General features: G+C 56.6%; 1 protein-coding gene across 1 annotated transcript in view; it reads left to right on the top strand.

Moving 5' to 3' along the window:
• Positions 1 to 23,597, top strand: part of LOC6592987 (protocadherin-like wing polarity protein stan) — a 42,339-nt gene that overhangs the window by 13,238 nt on the left and 5,504 nt on the right. Inside the window, 2 exon segments of the mRNA XM_026986491.1 lie at positions 13,712 to 15,446; positions 16,237 to 23,575. Coding sequence (XP_026842292.1) covers positions 13,910 to 15,446; positions 16,237 to 23,575 — 8,876 coding nt within the window. The 5' untranslated portion in view covers positions 13,712 to 13,909.

The following is a 23,597-nucleotide window of genomic DNA, read 5'->3' as shown; positions in this document are numbered from 1 at the left end:
AAGAGTCTGTAAATACAACACACAGAAATACAGAAATACAAAAATATGCAGGCCAGAAAACTGGGGGGAAAACGCTTACGCATTTCGGGGGGGAAATTAAGTTTCCACCGGCCACTGGCTCCCAATAGGATAAATATTGATGGGAAACAAATTCAATTTTCTTCCTCCAGGGAGCGGAGCCCTCCTGCCTCTTCCTTCTGGGGCCCCCTTTCAACCTGTGGGTGTAATCGAGCCTCCTCCGCACGATGGCTCCCTGCTGATAATTGGTGAGCCTCCGCAAATGTGGAACACTCCGGCTTAACATGATTTACACTTCAACCTGTCCTATATGGCCTATCCCAATCCCAATCCCAATCTCCGTCTCTCCCCTGTGCGAGTGTGTGTGTGTGTGCTCGAAGGGGCTTAAGGCCATAAAAATTCCAGCTGGCTCTGCTCTGGCATCGTTTTTCACTTACCCCCGCCCCGATTCGAGGCAGGTTTTATTGAGATTTTCCCTCCTGGAATCGCCTGCTCAGGCGGAGGGCTTTCCGGGCGCTGGCATCGCTTCCTATTAATTGTTTGAGGAGTAACCTTGACACATGTCGAGATGGGGCTGCACGCTCTGCTGCCCACAGCTCCCCTCCGCCTCTACAAAGGCGAAACCACTCTTTCGCAGAGCGGGAGAGCGGGAGCAGGAAAATGTTCTTACAGTTTACGCTCCAAGACATTTTCCCACACTAGCGTTTAATTTAATTTTGTTCTTGTCTTCGTCTTCGTCTTTTCGCTTTTAGTTTTAGTAAAAGTTTTCCCCCGGCCTGCCTGCCCTGCCTCTCTTAATTAGCGCTGGATACAGGAGACCCAGTACGATGCATGTGGGTTGTGGATTCCAGAATTCGCACTACAAGACCCACGGCTACGAGTACGAGTGCCTGGGGAGAGGCTCTGATCGCACACGCCCAGCTTTTGAGGCCTCAAATGGAAATTTGTCGAGTGCTTGATTATGCCCAGCTCCGCTTTTGAATCTGCCAGCGATTGTGAGGGGTGTGCCCAGTGTTTTTGAAGAGTGATTCAATTTATGACCCTTTGAGAACGATAGGTTCTAGGAGATGTGCCTTAGGGGTAACCACAAACACAAGCCTTCCCTTGAATTGGCCAGAAATGACTACGATAGTCGTGCCTCGTCCTGGACTCGCCGAAGCTGTGCCAGCTTTGGCCTCCAGAGTCAATGAAAATCTCATTATGCGGCGGCTAAAATGGAAAATATTCCCAATGCTTCCGAGGATTACCTTTGACTGGGCGGTTGATGATGCGTGTTTTAATGGGAAATTTCTCCCCCTCTGCGTGTATTTGAAGGCATCTCCAGAGAGAGAGAGAGGGAACTGGGAGACGGGGGGAGACGGGCCATTTCACACGGCCGCGTATCGTCCGAGTAGGTCTCTGAATAATTTCCAGACATTCTCAGATATTTGAATTAATTTTCTACGGACCGTAATTCGGGGATACGTAGTTCTAATGGCGTGTTCTAATGGAGTCGTGAGCGGGGAGGGGGGTGGGGGGACGCAACGCGTTGATCGTCTTTCCCCGAACTTAATTGCGATCCACGGCCTCAAAGACTCTCAAATTATAGTCCACCGACAGCTTCTTGGACCTGTGTGTTCCCCGTGCCCCCCCGTGTCCCGCCCCGTGCCCCTCACACTTTATGGCATACAACACGCAAGGGGCCCCCGCTTCCCCCTTACCCCTCGCTGACTGCTAACGAGCGTTGGTCGGTATTCATGTGGTGGCCAAAGTTAATGTCTTTCTTCCCCCTCTCTTCAGTGGTGGGGGGCTTCAAAGTGTAGCAGAGATCTCTGGGGTTTGCTTAATGCTTCTTTTTGTGCCTTGAAACATGTTTGTTTTGCCGGTTAGGCCCCGCCCCGCTGGCATCGCGGCTCTCTGGCTGGGTCACTGACCACAGACAAATTCGAACAACAGTTAGCGCTGCTGCCTATCGACGGAGACGGAGACCAGCTCCAGCTCCAGCTACAGCTTCAGCTCCAGCGGGTTTTTCCAGCTCCAAAACACTCGAGGAAGAGTTTTGTTTGGCCGATCAGTTAGCGCCTCAGTTGGCATTCCTTTGACTCAATGAATGAATGAATCCGCGGAGGACTGAGTGCAGCAGCTGGGCAGGGATCCAATGGGATCCCAGTGGGTTGCCAGTACCCTCCCCAACATATAATATATTCCTCTATTGGCATTTATTACTCAATTCCATTGAAGATCTGATCAAGCGGCTTATTGATTCCTATCCATTAAATATTCAATATTCAATGAAACAATTGTTTCGTTTTTACAATGCCACTGCAAAAAAAAACACAACAAATATTTACATTATTTGCTTTTTTTCGTGTTCGATTAAAGATGGAAAATATTTGCATGAGGGTTTTATGGATTCAAAATGTTTATGGACTTTAATTGGGGCTCCCATTCGGACATTGGAATGTCCAACATTCCATTTATATTCATTCCCCGAGGCGGTCCATGTCCTGTTCTGTCCTGTTCTGTTGTGGTCCTTCCCGCAACGACAACAGATTCGAGGCTCATTGTTTGTCCTAATCTGGCTGTACTTTTGGCCAAAAAATTTGATCAATTAAATTTGATTAATTGTTGCATGGCAGTGACACGAGCAGGGCACAGCGGAGGGGCAGGGGGAGGGGATAGGGACAGCGGGGGGCCTGGCATTTTTGGGAAAAACAGTTGAAAAACATTAACCAGCTTTGGTTTTGGCCGACGAAACGTTTTAATTTGCTTTTGTGGCCAAAAGCCCTTGCTTTTGCCCCTCTGGCCCCCTCTGACCGGAGGTTTGTGGCCGACAGGACAATGAAAATGTTTGCCATTCGCCAAATGAAACTGAAATTGAGCCTGGGTTTATTTTGTGTTTGTTTTGTGAATGGCTTTTCTATCAAATGGGCTGCCGCCGTTTACTGGTGGGATTAGGGGGGGGGGGGAGGGGGTGTGTTTTATGTTTTATGTTTTATGTTCTTGCGAGTGGCTCCTCCAGAAGGGCCAATCCCTCAAAGTGCTGTGAACACCGTCAAACATTTGAAAGTTTGTGCGGCTCTCCTCCGGGCATCATCCGCCCCGTTGGCTGTTTGTACGTGCGAAAAGCCTTCCGCTCCGTACGTGAGGGAAGCCCCCCAGGAGCCCCCTCTGGCAGGCAACAAGTTGAACACTGAATAAACAATTTATTCGACCATTTCATGCAGCACTCAACTCCGAAACTCATTTCAAACGAAAACTTCTAATCAAAACGTCAGGCAGCAAGTATTTAATTTTATTTTCATTCCATCTGTGGCTTCATTCGAGGCCCTGCCCACTCCCGTTCCAGCCGAAAGTTGATTAAAACTTGTCAATGCAACGTACGAATACATTTTGGTAATGCCAAATTAATAGACAGGCTGCAAACGAGTTTTCCCGGCCAGCCTGGGGCTCTCGATTGCACAAGCCGGGAGGGGTATGTAGGGGCAAATGTACGGCTACTGCGTTCAGTTTTGGGCGTGGAGGGCTCCACTCTGTGAGTGGCCTTCAGAAGAACAGTTCGAGTATATGGATTGCTGGAGCGAACCCCGGGTTCAAGGCATAAATTGCCAGAGAATAAAGCGAACAGCCGCCAGTCGCCAACCGCCAACCACGAAACGGTAAACGGTAAACCTAAGAGCCAGGCCAATAAGAGCTGGCTCTTTCAATCAATTGCCGCTGGTGCCGCAGCTGCTGGGAGAGCAATCAGCATTTGGAGTCCAGTCCAGCAGGAGCAGCAGGCGGCAGTGGCAACTGGTTTGACTGCTTGACACAGTTGCTGCTGGCCAGTTTCAGTCGGCTGGGGCGATGGGCGGAGACGGGGGGCCAAAAGTAGTTTATGGGCGCATACTTTTTGCATTCTGCCCGGTCCCAGGCCCGAAGAAAGGTGCTGATGATGACGATGAAAAGCCAAAACGAAAGTCAAAGAGAAGAATGCAAATTTCTTGCGATGACGGCTCCAACTTTCCGACTTTTGACTTGCCGGAACTGCAACTGCAACTGCAACCAGGTCTGTGCCTGGTCATGCCACTGCTGCCACACTGTTTCCCAATGGCATTCACTTTCCCTGCTAATTGCTGGGCCCTGCCATCGTATGCCCGAATCCACCAATCCGACCTGGCGGCTGCCCTGATTAACATTTTTCCGTGCTCCACTTGACAGTTTTCGTGTCTGTTCTGGTCTGCTGGCCAACAGACGTGGCTAATTGGTCAGCAAAAGTCGCCACTGGACGGAACCCTGGCCGGGGCATAATAAATGTGGTGTTTATTAGCTGGAATCATGCGAGCACTTCCACCTTCTTCCACTCTCCACTCCGATTTGCAAGGATGCAGCGACTGAGGGATGCAGAAGGACCTCGTTATGCACACATGGCCCTGCACTTGAAGGCGCCCGAGGCAGCTTCCCCTCTCCACCGCAAAGAGAGGTCTATGCTGAGCCCGTCACATCGTCCTTGCACGCCTGTCATTAATACAAATGCAGACAGCCGCAGTGGCAGTGGCAGTGGCAGAGGCGGTGGCGGTGGCCATTTTGCCCGCGGCGGTTTGACAGCTCGCGACCAGGCTCCTCAACCAGTCAGGTCCTTCGCCTGCTCCTCGGGGCTCTGTCTGAAGTGGAGGCCTGCCTCACACACGGGCAGGTGTGGAGGGCTCCACAAAAGATGGCTGCCTATGGTGGGGCATTAATTAAATGCGAAATTCGTAGGCTGTTGGGGGGCTGTGCGATCCTTTAATGATGGATATCCCGAAGGAGCCAGCGTATCGGTATTTATGGAGCCCCAATCAGAGCTCTTCAATGTTTGCTCCCCCTTTCGGAGCTCGTTCACGGTGCAGTGCATCGGAAATCGGCTTTGCAGTCGCTCAATGGAGCGCACAAGGACATTTGCATGAGCCTTTAATTTCGGCCAGATGGTTTTGGCCAAGTATCTCGGACTACGGCCCACTCAAAGCAAAGCATAGCGAGGGAGGAGGAGGAGGAGGCGGAGGCGGAGGGCGCAACGGTGCAACGGAGTGGCAGAGAATAGTTTAGTGCCTCTGCCATACAAAATCTGCAAATCGAACATCATCATATTTTGCTTTCAATTTCCTCACTGTTTGCCTATGCAGATCGAGGGGTGGGGGGTGGAGGAATCAGGCATGGAGCAGGGCCAAGAAAAGTTGTGCTGAATATTTTCATATTCGTTGAGCAGAGCGCTCTGCCTCTCGTATGGCAAAGGCGAAATTCGCATACAAATTGTTTATTTCCCAAACACACACAACCCCCCCACCCCCACCCCCACACACTCATACGAGTGCATCCACTTGGGGGAATGTGGGATGCTGCTGAAACATCTGCATCTCTGTATTTGCAACTCAACTGAACTTCCATCTCCCGTCTCCCGTCTCCCGTCCACCTTCTCCCAGCTCCATTTGCCCTTCAGCGGAGGCAAGCAAGTGTAGTACAGCTCCAAATTGAGACAATATTTGCACACGGTTACGTATACGCCCCGCTGCACGGCAACGAGCACCGAGCACCGAACGGGATGGCATCTATAAACGAGCGTTTTCGTGTTATTGGCTTTGCAGCGGGCGGACAGCAGATGGCACAAGGGAGTGGATTGGGTGGCTGGGTGGCAGGGGGGTGGCAGCAACCGCTGTAATAAAACCACGTAACAAAATGATTGCATTTGCTAACAAATTCGTGAACATTTTTGGCAGCGTTGACATTTCTCCGACCGAAACGGAGCTGAACAGAAGACGAGATCGGAAAGTGTGCCAGGAACAAGCGGAGGGCCCTGCGCTGTCGGTCAGGTGGCAGGCAGCTTAGGCCCCCACTGCCTCCCCTCTATCCCCCGTATCCCCTCGATATCTCTTTATGTCGCCGTGTCTGTGCGGACAGTAAGCGCATACGAATGGAAAACCAATTTGTGGGAATCCTTTGCTGACGACTATCACTGTTTTTTGGCCTCAAATGAATATTCGGCAAAGGGAAAACTAATCAGAGCCATGGGTGGAGCTCTGATTTGATCACAATCCCTAGAGTCCTGGGCAGGGGAGGGATATCCAATAAACAATTACAAAATATATAAACAAATGCCCCAAATAAAGCGCCCCCCCTCCCAATATTAAATCCCTCCTAGCCGTGTCCTTCTCGCCTGAAATTCCGTCAAGGGTAAGTTTTCCGCTGGCACCGAGCCCGGGGTCAAAGCTCAATTCGTTGGCATCTGAAATAACGCGATGATTTCCTCTTTAAACATTGATTCCTGGTTCCGCGGGGGTTTCCCTTAGGCAGTGGAAGGAGGGAGCGGGAGGCGGCAGAGGGAGGGTTTTTGCCGATGACTCATTTGCAGCAACAGCGCGTAACGGTTTAATGGGTTTTTGGCCACTCTAACGCCGCCCCACCGCAGGGCCAGAGGTCCGCTCCATATGCCGATTGATGTCAGGCCCGGCTCTTCGCTCGAAGGGGGGTGGCACTGCCACTGGCACTGGCACTGGCGTGGGCGTGGGCGTGGCTGGCTGGGTGGGCGTGTAGCGCCATCGTGGTGGGGCTTAATTGCGCAGAGTCTGCTCTGAGAGCATGCCTCATTGAGGCATCGAGAGTCATATTGACATTTCAATGAGTCTCATTTACATTAATGGCAACACGCAGGTGCAGGGCGTGGCTGAGGGGCCGGGTGAGTGGCAACTGTGGCCGCTTTATGGGAAAGCAATCCGCGTTGTGGTGTCCTGGCCCTCGTTCCCCTTCGCCCCTTCGCCCCACCACCCCACCGCCCCATGCCTGTCCCCGTTGTTTGTCAGCATCGTTATTCGCGCCATTATTCCGCGCAAGTTATCTCTCGCACAGCGTGACTTAAAAGTTAAGCGTATTCATTATGTCCTTTGTGCCAGGCGACAAAACCTTCCAGCGCCAGAGCCAGCATCCTTGCTGCCATCCTTCGTGCCGCCCGTTGCCTGCCTTTGTTTTATTTACTTTTCCAATTTGTTTGTCGTCGCGCGGAAACAATAAAAATCCATTTCACTGTAGCTCTCTTTATCCCTCGCACTTTATCCCTTATCCTTTAACTTGTGTTGCCACGAAGGCCCTGCACTTAATGCTGATTAAAAGGCTGCCGATTGCTGCTCGAATTAAAGCCGCAGCAGATCAGCCGGCTCCCCCGAGATGACTTGGCCAAGTCCTTGCCTCTCGGGCTCCCCGGCTCCCCGGCTCCCCGACTCCCCGACTCCCACCGACTCCTGGACTCCTGGACAAAGTTTGAGCAAACTGTCAATGCTGATTACCAGCAAAACTTGCCGGCCCGCTGCCGCTGCAGATAGCAACGGGGTGGACGGGCGGACGGACGGGCAGCTGCTGGCGGAAAAATGGAATCGCTGCAGCTCTTCGCCGCCTGCTCTTCATATACGTGGAGGGGTTCAAGTGGCAGCCACTCGCATTAATAATGCCTGAAGGGGTTGCGTTGCTCTCCCTGCTCTCCCCGCCACACCCGCCTCCTCTCCACTCTGGCCTGCCGCAACGCACAAGAGCATGCACTACAAGTCGCAACTTCCCTCGCAGTCCTTGTGCAGGGGGGCAGGGAGGCAGGTGGGAGGCAGGAGTCTCCACAAAGTTTGTGTAATGCGGAGAGACTCTGGTCTGCTATCTTTCGTGCTCGGCAATTCATATGCCAACTGTGTGTTTATTTATGCTTATGACTTTCTGCGTAATCAAGTCTATCTACCCCCCTCCCTACCCTCGTGGCGAGGGGGAGGGGGGGGCTTTGTCTATGACAAATGTGGAATCAGGGCTTCCGTAGAAGATTCTTCGCTGAGGATGGAGCCATATTCCTCGTCTCTTTCCAGCAAACACGGATCAAAGCCGCATTCAAAGACAGTGCAGGCTCTGTTCTGGGGGTCAGAGATCCATTCAAATGCCAAAAACAAACTTGACTTGACTTGAGACAAGTTTGGCCCACGACCAGGCCACGTCCCTGTTTTCCTGCAAGGCAGCAGGCAGGATATTCCTACTGGATGTAGTTCTGTGTGTCTTTTGATATCAGATGCCAAATGTCGTTTATCTTGGAATGGGAATGGGAATAGTATGGCATGCAATGCCTCTGTGTGTCGTGTCGTGTTTGTTTTAATCGGAGTCAACACTCAATGAGTATGAAATGGAAATGGAAATGATTTCAGAGTGGCTCTGGGCTAATTACTGGCCTCTCTCTGTCTCTGCCTCTCTCTCTGTCTCTGTTTGCCTGCAAATTATTTGTCATCGCTGCTAATTAGGCTCTGTCTGTAGCCTGCAATTGAATAGTATTCGTTACACTGCCGCTGTTTCTGTTTCTGCTTCTGCCTCTGGCTCTGCCTCTTAATTGGGGCTGTCGACGGGCCACTCGCAGGTGTAGCAATGCTCCAGCGTGGAGCTGCTTCGATTAATGGATTAGGTGAAGATTGCTCATACTCCCGACCCATTACAGATTGATAGTGCCAAAGCCATTGTTCTCCCCCTGACCCATTTTCCCTCCAGCAACAACCAATCCTCCTCCCTATTGTCTCTGGCTCTGTCCCTGGCTCCGTCTCTGGCTCTGTCTCGTGTATCCTATTACCCTTCAGTAACAGTGAAATCGCATTTAGAGCTTTGAAGCTGCTTGATGCTGCTTGATGCTGCTTGTTTGTCCTAGTCATTAGCTGAGCTGATGGCTGCTGGGTGATGGCTGATGCCAGGACAGGACCCCCCATCCCTAGCCGCCTCCTTTCTGCCTCTGCATCCGCCGCCGTCGGCTGGGGGCTGTGCATGTGCATCCGAATGGTGGTGCTCCATCCGATCCATTGATGGCACTTTGTCCTTCCACCCATTTGACAGGATTCTCGATTATCCTTTGCCGCTCTGGTGCTTCCTTTTTTTCAATTTACTTAAATCGCTCGACGCTCGACGCTCACTCGCCTGCTCGAAGAGGATAAATCACTGGCCATATTTCATAGGCAGAAAGGACTGCATAAATTCCCCATAAAACCCCGAAGTCGGATGCGAATGCGAATTGAATCGCATTAACATAATCAACTTTACAACACTATAAAAATAAATTCAATGGGATTTGCGCTTGACTGGCCCCACCCGCGCCCCCCAGCCACCACTCCAGCCAAAGTGGAGCAACTTATCACGGCTCAGGCTCAGGGCCAGGACACACAGTCGGAGTCAGAGACGGAGTCAGAGACGGTGGCTAAAACCCTGTAGAGCCCGGAACTTCATAGAGTGGCATCACATTTCCGGCAGGGGAGCATCAGCCATTGTTTTCCTGGTGAAGCGTTGCCATATGTTCGCTGTCTTCTTCCCCTTTCTCTCGCCCTATCGCCCTCTCTGTCTCGCGCTCTGAGCGATATGTGGGAGCCGCAACACACAAAAACTTAATTGCAAAACAGTGCAGCAGCAGAGGCAGCAGCAGCAGCAGCAGCAGCAGCAGCACGATGACAATGCCACAAAAGAAAATCCGAGAAAAGCGAGAAAAGCAAATGCTTGTCAACAGTCCCTCTTGCCTCCTCCCTCCTCCCTCCTGCCTCCTGCACCGCCCGACTCCCGACATTTGTCATGAGATATCCACTAAGTGTTCTGCCCCCATTCCCACTTCCAAGCCGCACTCCCATTCCGACTCCCCCGCTGCATTTGAATTAACTTGACGGCAAAAGTTAAACTGCAACGCACTTAGATCCATAGCTCCTCCACCACTCACCCCACCCCACACAGAGAACGGAATGAATGCGACGGGGATATAGGATACGAATGTACATATATATATATATATATGGGGCTACATGGGTATATGTATCTGAGCATTTGAACGAGTAGCTGCTTTGGCTGCTCTTTATTCCTTTATTCATGGCCTCATTTCATTTACGCTTTTCGTTTGTCATCTCCTGATCCCCCGGCTCCTGCTTTTGCTCCTGCTCCTGGCAGCCCTGTGGCTTGTCCTTTGCTGGCATCTGGATTGTGCGTCAAATGGGAGTGTGGGTGGGGGGGTGGTTGGCAGTAACCTCTGGCATCGATGTGCTGCGTATGCACGCATCCCACAGATTCTTAAAGCCGGCGCAGAGTCCACACTCTCCCGTTTCTCGGGCGCAAACTTTCCGTGTGGAAACTTGAGCGCTTCCGAGCTCAACTTTTGCACTAATTCAACAAATTCTTCCCACATTAATTAAGCAATTTGGGCAGGAAGAACGGCAGGAAGGCAGGCAACTCGAGCGAATCGGTCGAGCTCCGAGCATTGATTTTGTGTTAGGCGAACGAGGGAGAACTTTGCTTAGTTCCAGCTCCCGCTCCCGCTCCAGCCACAATTAAGGGGCACTGTCGAGTGGCAGCAGAACATAAATCCCTCTCCACGCGATACGCGCTAATGGAGCGCAAGCAGATCGCTGGAGAGTCTCTGATTTGCATTTAAATTCGAGTCCTGCCTGGTCCTTGTCACGGAATTTACAATGCTCTTAATTTATTTCTATCCGACAGTCTCCGCAGTCTCCGCACTCCGTCATCCGCAGTCTCCCCCGCTCTTCCGGTTGCAGTTTGCGTGGCTTGCCGCTGGCACACTTTTAATTTGTACGCCATGTTGCAAGTCAGTGCAGTGCCCCCCGCTGGGCTCTGTGGCCTCCCTCCGTGTCTCCGTGCATTACTCGCACTCGTTGCTCCTTTTTCTGCAGCTTTCCGTATGCATTCCTTTGGACAATGTTATCGTTTAAGCTCAATTGCATTGCACTCGGTAATCCCCCCTCGCCCCTGCTCTCCCTGTTGCTTCTGTCTGCCTTCAGCTAGAGCCCAGCAACAAAGGAAGCTTTTCTTCCTGCGATTCCTTTGGCATGCCGTTATCCTCCTTTTGTATGCATGTTTTTCTATGTTTCCGTTGTTGTGGAAACATTCTGGTCCCCTGTACCCCCCTACAGCCGCCGCCAGGACGCATTGTTGCACCGCCAGTTTCCCTTTGTTGGCCCCGATTGCAGTTGCCTGCACAGCAAGGAGCTTTTCAGACGGGTCTTCCTTCTGCACGCTGTCTCGGATATTTAATTGATGCCCCGTGGGGTGGAAATTAATTTCCCGAAAAGTGTCCCAAAAATATACACAGTCTGGGCCGTTTTGAGGCCTCAAAAGTGCGCCCAAAGAATGCCCCCATGGAAGGCCACACATTACGCATACGCAGGGTATGCCGCAGGGGCTGGTGGCTGAAAAGAGCCTTGATAATGCAGTTAAATGCTCACCACACATCTCTGTCCCCCCTCTGCTTGTTTCCCACTGGTTTTCATTCAGTTTTCCCTGTTTTCCTTATTGTGTCTAGACCGGAGACAGGCGCATTTCCGGCACGCAACTCCGGGTCGTGTCTCGTCTCTCGTGTCCCAGACAATGAATTTGATTGCATTTCATGTCCCTGGAATCGGCTAATGCTTGCCAGGCACGCAGGTCCTCGCTTATCCTTGCCGCCAATTTATGGAAATATTCAGACAGCAGACACCCAGACAGCCCCGAACAGGCAGTGAGTCAGTCCCGCGCGGCATGCCACGGATATCTGCCACTTCGTTAAAACAAAACAAGCCATAATATTAATTTTCCCCCAAAAGGGAAATCACTCGGCCCCAGTCTCGGCCCCAGTCGCCGCTTTCGAGTCTCATTATGTTCGAAATTCAATTATAGTCCTGCCCGAGAGTCCTTAGGCTTCGTAGCTGCGGAGCGGGGACTACCATTTCCCCCGTAATGTTGATCAATTTTCATTAGCAGCAAACAAGCAAGTTTTCCTCTGCTTTTGCTCATCAAAAATCATGGAATGAAAATGCCTTCAGCTCTCTTTTACCTGGGGCTTCTCATTAGCGACGCAGAGCTGCCACGCCCACGCCCACACAGCGACTTGACGGAGGCGGGGGCGGGGGCTGTGATAAATTTCCATCAGGCTTACAGTTGACACGTTTCGTGTCCTTCTTCCTGCCTTCTCCGCTTGCATTTCGCTCTCTTTGCGAAAGGACAAAAAGTCGAAATGAATCCGGCGGAATGGGAGAACTTTGGGGCTGGATAATATTTCAGGAACAGCTCCGCAGGACGCTGCTACTTAAAAAGTTTCCAGCTGCTGCTGCCTCTGTCTTGGGGGCGGATTGCTGTCTCGTAAAACGCGAGTGTTTATGGGCAACCCTTCCAAGGAGCTCCCCCCCCGCCCGCTCGGGTGTGTGTTACCTGTGGGAAATATTTGCCGGGCTTCCTGCCCAGCCAGTGGCGATACGAAGCCCCGCACAGCCGTACTGGTGGAAAACTTGTAATCGCCTGACGCATTCCTAATTGGCATTCGGGCCTGATTTGTGCCAGATCTAAACTGCAGCAGCAGTCGGCCAATATTAATTAGTCGGCAGAAGCGAACACCCCCCCTAAACGCGCCTCCGGTCGGGCCTGCTTCCCTCTTTGTTTTCCAAGTGTTGCCTGCAACGTGTGAGAATTTATTAATTTCATGTCTGCTGGCAGCAGCCGCCTGTTTCGCCGCCTGTTTCAGGCTTGACGGACCATGAAAAGCGTCTGCCTGCCGCCCCGGGCAGGCCCCAGGTGAGAATGGGGTGCCTGTCGGTGTGCACTATGCCGCATGGCGGAACAATAACCGCCTGCCACCAAGTCTGGCACACGTCTACCGCGAGCGCGGCGAAGCTGAAATTTTAATTAAACATTTTAACACTGCAATTAACAGAAAGTTAAGCGACTGCCACGACATGTAATTGCAGTCTTCAGACTTTCTCCCCGAAAAACACTCCCTTCGTCTCTCTGTTGCTCGTGGAGCCTGTGATCTGGGATGTGATCTTGGGGCCAGAGGTACTCAGATGTCGGTTCCAGCAGCCAGGAGCCATGCTAATTTCATAGGCCACATGGCGCGCCATCCTGCACTGCACTGCGTATGCGCAATATCCCAGTGCCCCTGGAAGGGGAAGGGGAATTGCTGGAACGTGTCTTTCATGGGGCGAACGTGCGAATTATCTGCATCCAAATGAAGCACAACGAACAAACAGTTTAGTTGCAGCTGGAATTCGGAATGGAGCTCGAGCACAGCCCCCAAGGCCCCTGACCCCGAGCCGACCCACCTGTTTAGGCCACCCTTTCGCCCAGGGCCAGGTCTGTATGGGCCCGTGGCTGGCTTTGGCTAATTAACGAACCCGAAACGCATTCACAAAGGCCATTAGAGGGACATCAAATCGAATTTCATTAAATTTTCAGCTCCTGCAACTGAATAGCCACCGGGTGACGGTCACCCGAGCCCTGGTCAGTGTCACATTGTTGCATTTTGTTGGCTGCGGCTGTCCTGTCCGGGCCCCTGCCCTGCACCCCTGTCTGATTAAGCCGTATTTTTATTTTTGGGCAAACTGTGAAAAGTGGAGAAAGGAGAAAATGAGCCAAAGAGCCCTCCTCCCGAGAGATTAAATTTCGTTTTATCTAGCTAATACGAAAAACCCTCGAAAAGTCAGAGTTTGCTGCGGAGAAGAAAGGGAAAAAGGGGGTGATACACCCCCCGCGTTGTGGCGGTGTGTTTGTGGAAAACTCTGTGCAGGCCGGCGACATGAAGAGTTTTTAATTAAGTCAAAAGCAAAAGCTTTAAAACCGTCAAAACATGAGCAGCGGCAGCCTGCATGCTCGTGGCTTACGGGCATCCCTTCACAAGAAGAGGATATCATTAGGCTCTCAAAATGTTTGCGACTCCCACTCACTCCGTGTTCCTTTACAGACAGATGGCCACGCCCGCTGCCCGCCCACCGATGATAATTGAATAGGAGCTCTGATTGCACTGTGGCTCGTCGGCTCTCGCAGCACACCCACACCCACGCACCACCCGCAGGAGGGAGCCTCCTTCAGACACAGAGGCAAACACATCGACCAGCGACCATCGACACCGACAGCCACTGCGAGTGTCGTGGTCGTGGCAATGCAAACGAGGGACTGGCGGAGTAGCTGGTGGAGGCTGGGGCTGGGGCTGCTGGCGCTGCTCCAGCTGGCCGGCCACCATCTGTCCGAGGGGTATCTGATCGTGGTGCACGAGGACGCGGCGCCGGGGACGGTCATCTTCAACGCCTCCGTGTACAAGCTGGGCTCGGAGCGGCACTACAAGATCAACGCGCACAAGTCGGCCAACTTTGTGCACCACCTGGTCACGGTCAGCCACAAGGACGGGCAGATCCAGCTGCGGAAGGCGCTCAAGTGCGACGGCATATACTACCCGAGCCTGTTCACCTTCTACGTGGACTCGACGTCGAACCGGCTGCGCAGCATCGACTACTACAGCCTGCCGGTGAGGATATTCGTCTCGGGGCACAGCTGCAACGAGGACAGGCGCGTCGAGCAGGAGCTGCACCACCACCAGCACCACTACGAGGAGGAGGACAACACGGGCTACTCCAAGCGGCGGCGCAGGCGGTCCGCGCCGCTGGAGGTCCAGCTGCTGGACGGCAACCAGCTCGAGCAGGCCTACAGCCAGAACAGCACCGAGTTCCGGGCCGGAGACCTGATCTTTGGCGACAGCTTCGAGAACGAGATGCGGCACCGCATCCTCAGCCGCAAGCGGCGCGGACTGCCCTCGTCCGACCCGCTGCACCTGCAGCCGGCCCTCCATCGGCGCATCTCCGACGCCAAGCAGTGGATCTCGGAGACGTACGCCTCCTACGCCATCCACACGACGGACAAGTGGAACCAGATCTGCCTGCGCAAGTCGCAGTTCATCAACAGCCTGAACGCCTTCCTGCCCCGGACCGTGTGCCAGTTCTGCAAGGTGAACTTCCTCGACGTGAACGACGAGCGGTTCGCCATCGAGCACCGGAACCGGGACCTGGTGGCCAGCCGCGACGTCTGCATCCACGAGTCAATGTGGAAGGTCAGCATCACGTTCAACATCCGGTGCAGCCGCAACGACATCGTCGACTCCGACCACCGCCTGAAGATCGTCTACCACCACCAGGAGTTCAACGACACCGACATCGCCAGGCGCGTGCGCCGCGAGCTGCGCAACCAGTCGCCCTACTTCGAGCAGGCCCTCTACGTGGCCGCGGTGCTGGAGGAGCAGGCGTCCGGGGCAGCGGTCACCACCGTGCGGGCCCGCGACCCCGAGGACTCCCCCGTGGTCTACTCCATGGTCTCGCTGCTGGACTCGCGCTCGCAGTCGCTCTTCAAGGTGGACTCGCGCACCGGCGTGGTCACGACGTCGGCCAGCCTCGATCGCGAGCTCATGGACGTCCACTACTTCCGCGTGGTGGCCACCGACGACAGCTTCCCGCCCCGCTCCGGCACCACCACGCTCCAGGTGAATGTCCTCGACTGCAACGACCACAGTCCCACCTTCGAGGCCGAACAGTTCGAGGCGAGCATCAGGGAAGGCGCCACCGTGGGCTCCACAGTCATCACCCTGCGAGCCACCGACCAGGACATTGGCAAGAACGCGGAGATAGAGTACGGAATCGAAACAGTTACAGGTAAGTGGACAGCACGACGAGGCCTTTGCTTACACTAGGGAGGCGTTAGGGTACCACTTTTCCGCGTACTCGAAGAGTTTCGGGACGTATTAGTTTTCTGGTGGATGCCAGACGGAGGCGTTTCCGATACCATTAACTGGGGACAGGGTATCAAGTAGCCTAGCCTAGACCCAGCCGATAAGTGGCTATCGATACGACACAGTCGGTTTATGGAAGGTCGAGAGAACAGGCCTTCGGAAACATATACTTTGAACTGTTATTCGATCTAAACAGAACATCATCAATAGCCGAGTTTTTGTAGACATGTCTGCATGTTGAGGCGGACGTCTGTCCGTCTCGATGAGTGCCTAGATCTCAGGGACTATACAAGCTAGATTAACCAAATTTTGTATCCACGCTCCTGTGAGGTCACTCTGTTACCAGTGACACCTTAGGCTCCGCTAATATTATAGCCGAAACACATTTACAGTGTCTACGCTGCCCCCTTCCCTCTCTCACTCTCACACACTTTTCCTCGTGCATTGTGCGGCTCCTGGCGGAGGGGAGTGAGATGTTGGAGCTGTTGTTGGTGCGAGAAGTGAGACAGACACAGATGTTGCGGAATAACAGAGAGGCATTCTGGTCATATACGTCCTTAGGTGAAACCGGAGTGCAAGAATTTGTCTCGTTTTAATGTCGTAGAACAACAAAGACCCGAGATGCAGCCCCAGTGTAAACAGGCTGTAACAGAAGATCGATACCAGATTCGTTCGCTATATTGTATACTGATCTCTCCCTGTGGCATTTACAGATGGCACCGGATCGACGCAGGATCAGGAGCTGCCCATCTTCCGGATTGACTCCCGCTCGGGTGTCATCTCCACGCGCAGCAGTCTGGACAGAGAGACGTCGGACAGCTACCACCTGCTGGTGACCGCCTCGGACATGGCAGCAGCCCAGAGCGAACGCAAGACCGCCACGGCCAGTGTGCTGGTTAAGGTCCTGGACGACAACGACAACTATCCGCAGTTCAGCGAGCGCACGTACACCGTCCAGGTACCGGAGGACCAGTGGGGCGGCAGCGAGGACAATACCGTGGCCCACATACGGGCCACAGACGCGGACCAGGGCAACAATGCCGCCATCCGGTACGCGATCATTGGCGGCAACACGCAGTCGCAGTTCTCCATCGACTCCATGTCGGGCGACGTGAGTCTGGTGAAGCCCCTGGACTACGAGAGTGTGCGCAGCTATCGGCTGGTGATACGCGCCCAGGACGGGGGAAGTCCCTCGAGGAGCAACACCACCCAGCTGCTGGTCAACGTGATAGATGCCAACGACAATGCGCCGCGCTTCTACACCTCCCAGTTCCAGGAGAGCGTGCTAGAGAACGTCCCCGTCGGCTACAACATCATTCGGGTGCAGGCCTACGACTCGGACGAGGGCCCCAACGCGGAGATCACGTACAGCATCTCGGAGCGCGACGACAACTTTCCGCTGGCCGTCGATCCTCGAACCGGCTGGGTGCAGACCATCAAGCAGCTGGACAGAGAGGAGCAGAGCCGCTTCGCCTTCCAGGTGGTGGCCAAGGACGGCGGAGTGCCGCCCAAGTCCGCCAGCTCTTCGGTGGTGATCACCGTCCAGGATGTGAACGACAACGACCCCACCTTCAACCCCAAGTACTACGAGGCGAACGTGGGCGAGGATCAGCCGCAGGGCACGCCCGTCACGACTGTCACGGCCACAGACCCGGACGAGGACTCGCGGCTGCACTACGAGATCACGACAGGCAACACGCGCGGACGCTTCGCGATCACCTCGCAGAACGGCAGGGGTCTCATCACGATCGCCCAGTCCCTGGACTACAAGCAGGAGAAGCGCTTCCTGCTCACGGTCACGGCCACCGACTCCGGCGGACGCTCCGACACGGCCACGGTGCACATCAACATAACGGACGCGAACAACTTTGCCCCCATCTTCGAGAACGCGCCCTACAGCGCCTCCGTGTTCGAGGATGCGCCCGTGGGCACCACCGTGCTGGTGGTCTCTGCCACCGACAGCGACGTGGGGATTAACGCGCAGATCACGTACTCGCTGAACGAGGAGAGCATCAACGGACTGGGCAGCCCGGACCCCTTCTCCATCAATCCGCAGACGGGGGCGATCGTCACGAACGCCCCCCTTGACAGGGAGACGACCAGCGGATACCTGCTGACAGTCACCGCCAAGGACGGCGGCAGTCCCTCGCTGAGCGACACCACCGACGTGGAGATCAGTGTCACGGACGTCAACGACAACGCGCCCGTGTTCAAGAACCCGCTCTACCAGTCCTCCATTCTGGAGGACGCGCTGGTCGGCACCTCGGTCATCCAGGTGTCCGCCAGCGATCCGGACATCGGCCTCAATGGGCGCATCAAGTATCTGCTGAGCGACCGCGACGTGGAGGACGGCTCCTTTGTGATTGACCCCACGTCGGGAACAGTCCGCACCAACAAGGGCCTGGACAGGGAGAGCGTGGCCGTCTATCACCTGACAGCCATTGCCGTGGACAAGGGCTCGCCGCCGCTGTCCAGTTCGGTGGAGGTGCAGATTCGGTTGGAGGATGTCAACGACTCGCCGCCCACCTTTGCCTCGGACAAGATCACGCTCTACGTGCCGGAGAACTCGCCCGTGGGCTCTGTGGTGGGCGAGATACACGCGCACGATCCGGACGAAGGCGTCAATGCCGTGGTCCACTACTCGATCATCGGCGGCGACGACTCCAACTCCTTCTCGCTGGTCACGCGACCAGGTTCCGAGCGCGCCCAGCTGCTGACCATGACGGAGCTGGACTACGAGTCGTCCCGGAAGCGGTTCGAGCTGGTGGTGAGGGCGGCCAGTCCACCGCTCCGCAACGATGCCCACATCGAGATCCTGGTCACGGACGTGAACGACAACGCGCCGGTGCTGCGCGACTTCCAGGTGATCTTCAACAACTTCCGCGACCACTTCCCCAGCGGCGAGATCGGACGCATTCCGGCCTTCGATGCGGACGTCAGCGACAAGCTGAACTACCGCATCCTCTCCGGCAACAATGCCAACCTGCTGCGGCTGAACAGCAGCTCCGGCGGACTGATACTCAGTCCGCAGCTCAATACGAACGTGCCCAAGTTCGCCACGATGGAGGTGTCCGTTTCGGACGGCATCAACGAGGCCAAGGCCATCATGCAGCTGTCGGTGCGCCTCATCACGGAGGACATGCTGTTCAACTCGGTGACGGTGCGCCTGAATGAGATGACGGAGGAGGCCTTCCTGTCGCCGCTACTCAACTTCTTCCTCGACGGCCTGGCGGCCATTATCCCCTGCCCCAAGGAGAACATCTTCATCTTCAGCATACAGGACGACACGGACGTCACGTCGCGCATCCTGAACGTCAGCTTCTCGGCGAAGAGGCCCGACGTCTCGCACGAGGAGTTCTACACGCCACAGTACCTTCAGGAGAGGGTCTACCTCAACCGGGCCATCCTCGCGCGCCTGGCCACCGTGGAGGTGCTGCCGTTCGACGACAACCTGTGCGTGCGGGAGCCCTGCCTGAACTTCGAGGAGTGCCTCACGGTGCTGAAGTTCGGCAACGCCTCGGAGTTCATCCACAGCGACACGGTGCTGTTCCGGCCCATCTATCCGGTGAACACGTTCGCCTGCTCCTGCCCGGAGGGCTTCACCGGCAGCAAGGAGCACTACCTGTGCGACACCGAGGTGGACCTGTGCTACTCGGACCCCTGCCAGAACGGGGGCTCCTGTGTGCGGCGCGAGGGCGGCTACACCTGCGTCTGTCCGGACTCGCACACGGGCCTCAACTGCGAGACGACCGTCAGCAAGCTGCGGCCCTGCATGTCGGACGCCTGCGAGGGCGGGCTCTCCTGCATGAACAACTACCTGAGCTCCCAGCCACCGCCCTACACGGCCACCTGCGAGCTGCGCTCCCGCTCCTTCTCCCGCAACTCCTTCCTGACCTTCGAGAGCCTCAAGCAGCGACACCGCTTCAACCTCAAGCTGCGCTTCGCCACCGTCCAGGACAACGGCCTGCTGCTCTACAACGGCCGCTACAACGAGCTGCACGACTTCATCGCCCTGGAGATCCTCGAGGGGCACATCAGCTTCTCCTACTCGCTGGGCGACCACAGCCAGCGGCTGTCCGTCGAGCAGCAGTCCAAGGTCTCGGACGGCCAGTGGCACGAGGTGGAGGTGGCGTACCTCAACCGCAGCGTCACCCTGGTCCTGGACAAGTGCGACACGGCCATCGCTCTGTCGGGGGAGCAGCTGGGGCCCCGCTGGCACTGCGCCAACCAGACCACGCTGAAGCTGGACAAGCGATGCGCTCTGCTGACCGAGACCTGCCATCGATTCCTCGATCTCACGGGACCCCTGCAGGTGGGCGGACTGCCGCGCATACCCGCCCACTTCCCAGTGGCCAATCGCGACTTCGTCGGCTGCATCTCGGACCTGAGGATTGACGACCGCTACGTGGACCTCAACTCGTACGTGGCCGACAACGGTACGATCTCCGGGTGTCCGCAGAAGTCGGCGCTGTGCGCCTCGGAGCCGTGCTTCAACGGCGGCACCTGTCGCGAGGGCTGGAGCACCCACACCTGCGAGTGCCCCGAGGGCTATGCGGGCATCAACTGCCAGGAGAACATTCCCGCTCCCTGGCGCTTCTCCGGCGACGGCAGCCTCAGCTTCAATCCCCTGCTGCGGCCCATCCAGCTGCCGTGGCACACCTCCTTCTCGCTGCGCACGCGCCAGCGCGACGCCTTCATCATGCAGATCCAGATCGGGCAGAACAGCTCGGCGGTGGTCTCCCTCAAGCACGGCATCCTCTACTACACGTACGACAATGAGCCGATGTACCTGGCCGGGGCCTTCCTCTCAGACGGCGCGTGGCATCGCGTGGAGATCAAGTGGCAGCAGGGCTCCGAGGTCCAGTTCTCCGTGGACTACGGCCAGCGCTCGGGCTCAGTGCCCATGTCCCAGAAGGTGCAGGGCCTCTATGTGGGCAAAATAGTCATCGGCAGCGTGGACGGCACCATTGGGGCCGTGCTGGAGGCGTCTCCCTTCGAGGGCTGCATACAGGACGTGCGCATCGGAGCCGGACAGTCCGTGCTGTCGCGGCCCACCATCCGGGAGAACGTGGAGGACGGCTGCGAGTCGCGGGCCCAGTGTCCGGACAACTGTCCGGCCCACTCCGACTGCGCCAGCAGCTGGGACGCGGCCACCTGCGAGTGCGAGGCTGGCTACGTGGGCGCGGAGTGCGCTCCCATCTGCACGGTCAACCCGTGCACCGCGGGCGTGTGTCGGGCCAACGTCAGTCTGGCGCGGGGCTACCGCTGCGAGTGCAACAGCAGCTTCCAGCACGGCGACTACTGCGAGAGGGAGCTGCAGCAGCCCTGTCCCGGCGGCTGGTGGGGCGAGCGCGTGTGCGGGCCCTGCAAGTGCAACCTGAAGCAGGGCTACCATCCGGACTGCAACAAGACGACGGGCCACTGCTACTGCAAGACGAACCACTACCAGCCGCCCAACGAGACGGCCTGCCTCTCCTGCGACTGCTACTCCATCGGGAGCTTCAACAGCGCCTGCAACCGCCTCACGGGGCAGTGCGAGTGCCGCGAGGGCGTCATCGGACGCCGCTGCGACTCCTGCTCCAACCCCTACGCAGAGGTCACGCTCAACGGCTGCGAGGTGGTCTACGACGCCTGTCCGCGGTCCTTTGCGGCGGGCATCTGGTGGCCCCGCACACCCCTGGGCAGCGTCACCGTCGAGAACTGTCCGCTGCCGGCGCGCGGTAAGGGCCAGCGCAGCTGCGACAGCCAGACGGGCAGCTGGACCACTCCGGACATGTACAACTGCACCTCGGAGCCGTTCGTGGAGCTGCGGCGGCAGCTGTCGCAGCTGGAGCGCCTGGAGCTGGAGCTCAACTCGTTCGTGGCCATCAAAATGGCGGAGCAGCTGCAGCGGGCCTGCGAGGCCGTCGACCGCAGTGGCGTGGCCAAGCAGCCGGCGCCCAGGCCCAGCGGCAGGCGCTACAAGATGGAGTCTTCGTTCCTGCTCAACGCCGGCGGCAACGTGTGGTCGCACGAGCTAGAGATGGACTACCTGTCGGACGAGCTGAAGTTCAGCCACGACCGGCTGTACGGCGCCGATCTGCTGGTGACGGAGGGCATCCTCCAGGAGCTGATCAACTACGAGCTGATGCAGAGCGGCCTCAACCTGTCGCACAGCCAGGACAAGTACTTCATCAAGAACTTGGTGGACGCGGCGAGCGTGATCCTGGACCGCAAGTACGAGGCGGAGTGGCGACGGGCCTCGGAGCTCATCCAGCGCGGCCCCGACGACCTGGTGGATGCCTTCAACAAGTACCTGGTGGTGCTGGCGCGCTCCCAGCACGACACCTACACCAATCCCTTTGAGATCGTGCAGCCGAACGTGGCCCTGGGCCTGGACATCGTCACCACCGAGTCCCTGTTCGGCTACGAGCCGGAGCAGCTCAGCGAGTACCACCGGAGCAAGTACCTCAAGCCGAACGCCTTCACCACCGAGAGCGTGGTGCTGCCCGACACCAGCGGCTTCCTGCAGCACTCCGCCAAGCAGAAGCCCGTGATCAGCTTCCCCAAGTACAACAACTACATTCTGGACAGGCACAAGTTCGACAAGCACACCAAGGTGCTCGTCCCGCTCGAGATGCTCGGCATCACGCCACCCGAGAGCGACGAGGTCACCCAGGGCAGCCGCCGGGGCAACGACTACCGGGCCATCGTCGCCTACGCCCAGTACAAGGACGTGGGCCAGCTGCTGCCGGACCTCTACGACGAGACCATCACGCGCCGCTGGGGCGTCGATGTGGAGCTGGCCACGCCCATACTCTCACTGCAGATCCTGGTGCCATCGGTGGAGCGGGAGCGGGAGCAGGAGCAGCAGCAGCAGCGCTTCGAGATTCCGTCGCGAAAGATCTCCTCTTCGTCGTCATCGTCCAGCACCTCCTCGTCCTCTGGCAGCACGGAGCAGCAGTTCGTGGAGGTCTTCGACGTGCCCAAGGCCCCGAGCAGCAGCAGCGAACAGCAGATCGAGGACATCCGGATCACGGCGCACGAGATTCCGCCGCCAGCCTCCTCCGGGGAGCAGCTGGAGGCCAGCAGCAACGAGGATGGCGCGGAGGTGCAGGAGCCCCACATCCACCTCAACTTGGACGATATCGAGTTCCACGGCAACTCGGGCGAGGAGCTCCTGCCCCCCGACTCCACGGAACTGCTGAACCCCAACTACGAGGGGACGGGCGCAGCCTCCGGCAGCGAGGAGCAGCCGAAGGGCGAGAACGAGGCCATCTACCGGGACCGACGACTGGTCAAGCGGCAGGTGGAGGTCATCTATCCCTCGGACCAGCTCCAGCAGGCGCCGGAGCGCATGGTCTACCGCTCGCTGGGCTCGCCGCACCTCCTGCAGCCCATCAAGCTGCAGATGTGGCTGGACATGGACACGGCGCGCTTCGGCCCGCGCTCCAACCCGCAGTGCGTGCGCTGGAACTCCTTCACCAACCAGTGGACCCGTCTGGGCTGCCAGACGGAGGCGCCCGACTTCGACGGCGACTTCGCGCCCTCGCCGCAGCAGCCCATCCTGATCAACTGCAGCTGCACACACATCTCCAACTACGCGGTGGTTGTGGACATCATTGATCCCGAGGACATTCCGGAGCCCTCGCTCCTGGTGCAGATCACCTCGTACTCGGCCTTCATGGTCTCCCTGCCGCTGCTGCTGGGCGTGCTCCTGGCCCTGGCCCTGCTCCGCGGCCAGCAGACCAACTCGAACACCATCCACCAGAACATCGTGCTGTGCGTCTTCTTCGCAGAGCTGCTCTTCTTCGTGGGCATGCAGTCGCGGCGGCACCTGATCGACAACGAGTTCCCCTGCAAGCTGATCGCCATCTGCCTGCACTACTTCTGGCTGGCGGCGTTCGCCTGGACCACCGTCGACTGCGTGCATCTCTACCGCATGCTCACCGAGATGCGGGACATCAACCACGGCCCCATGGGCTTCTACTTTGCCATGGGCTACGGCGCTCCCGCCGTCGTTGTGGGCCTCTCCGTGGGCGTCCGGGCCCACGAGTACGGAAACAGTTTGTTGTAAGTATTCCCCGCAATAGTC

This window comes from Drosophila persimilis, unplaced genomic scaffold (genome assembly GCF_003286085.1).
Source record: "Drosophila persimilis strain 14011-0111.01,24,50 unplaced genomic scaffold, DperRS2 tig00000002-arrow-pilon, whole genome shotgun sequence".
Classification (NCBI taxonomy): domain Eukaryota; kingdom Metazoa; phylum Arthropoda; class Insecta; order Diptera; family Drosophilidae; genus Drosophila; species Drosophila persimilis.
The sequence above is the reverse complement of the archived record's forward strand: the minus strand, read 5'-3'. Positions and strand labels throughout refer to the sequence as shown.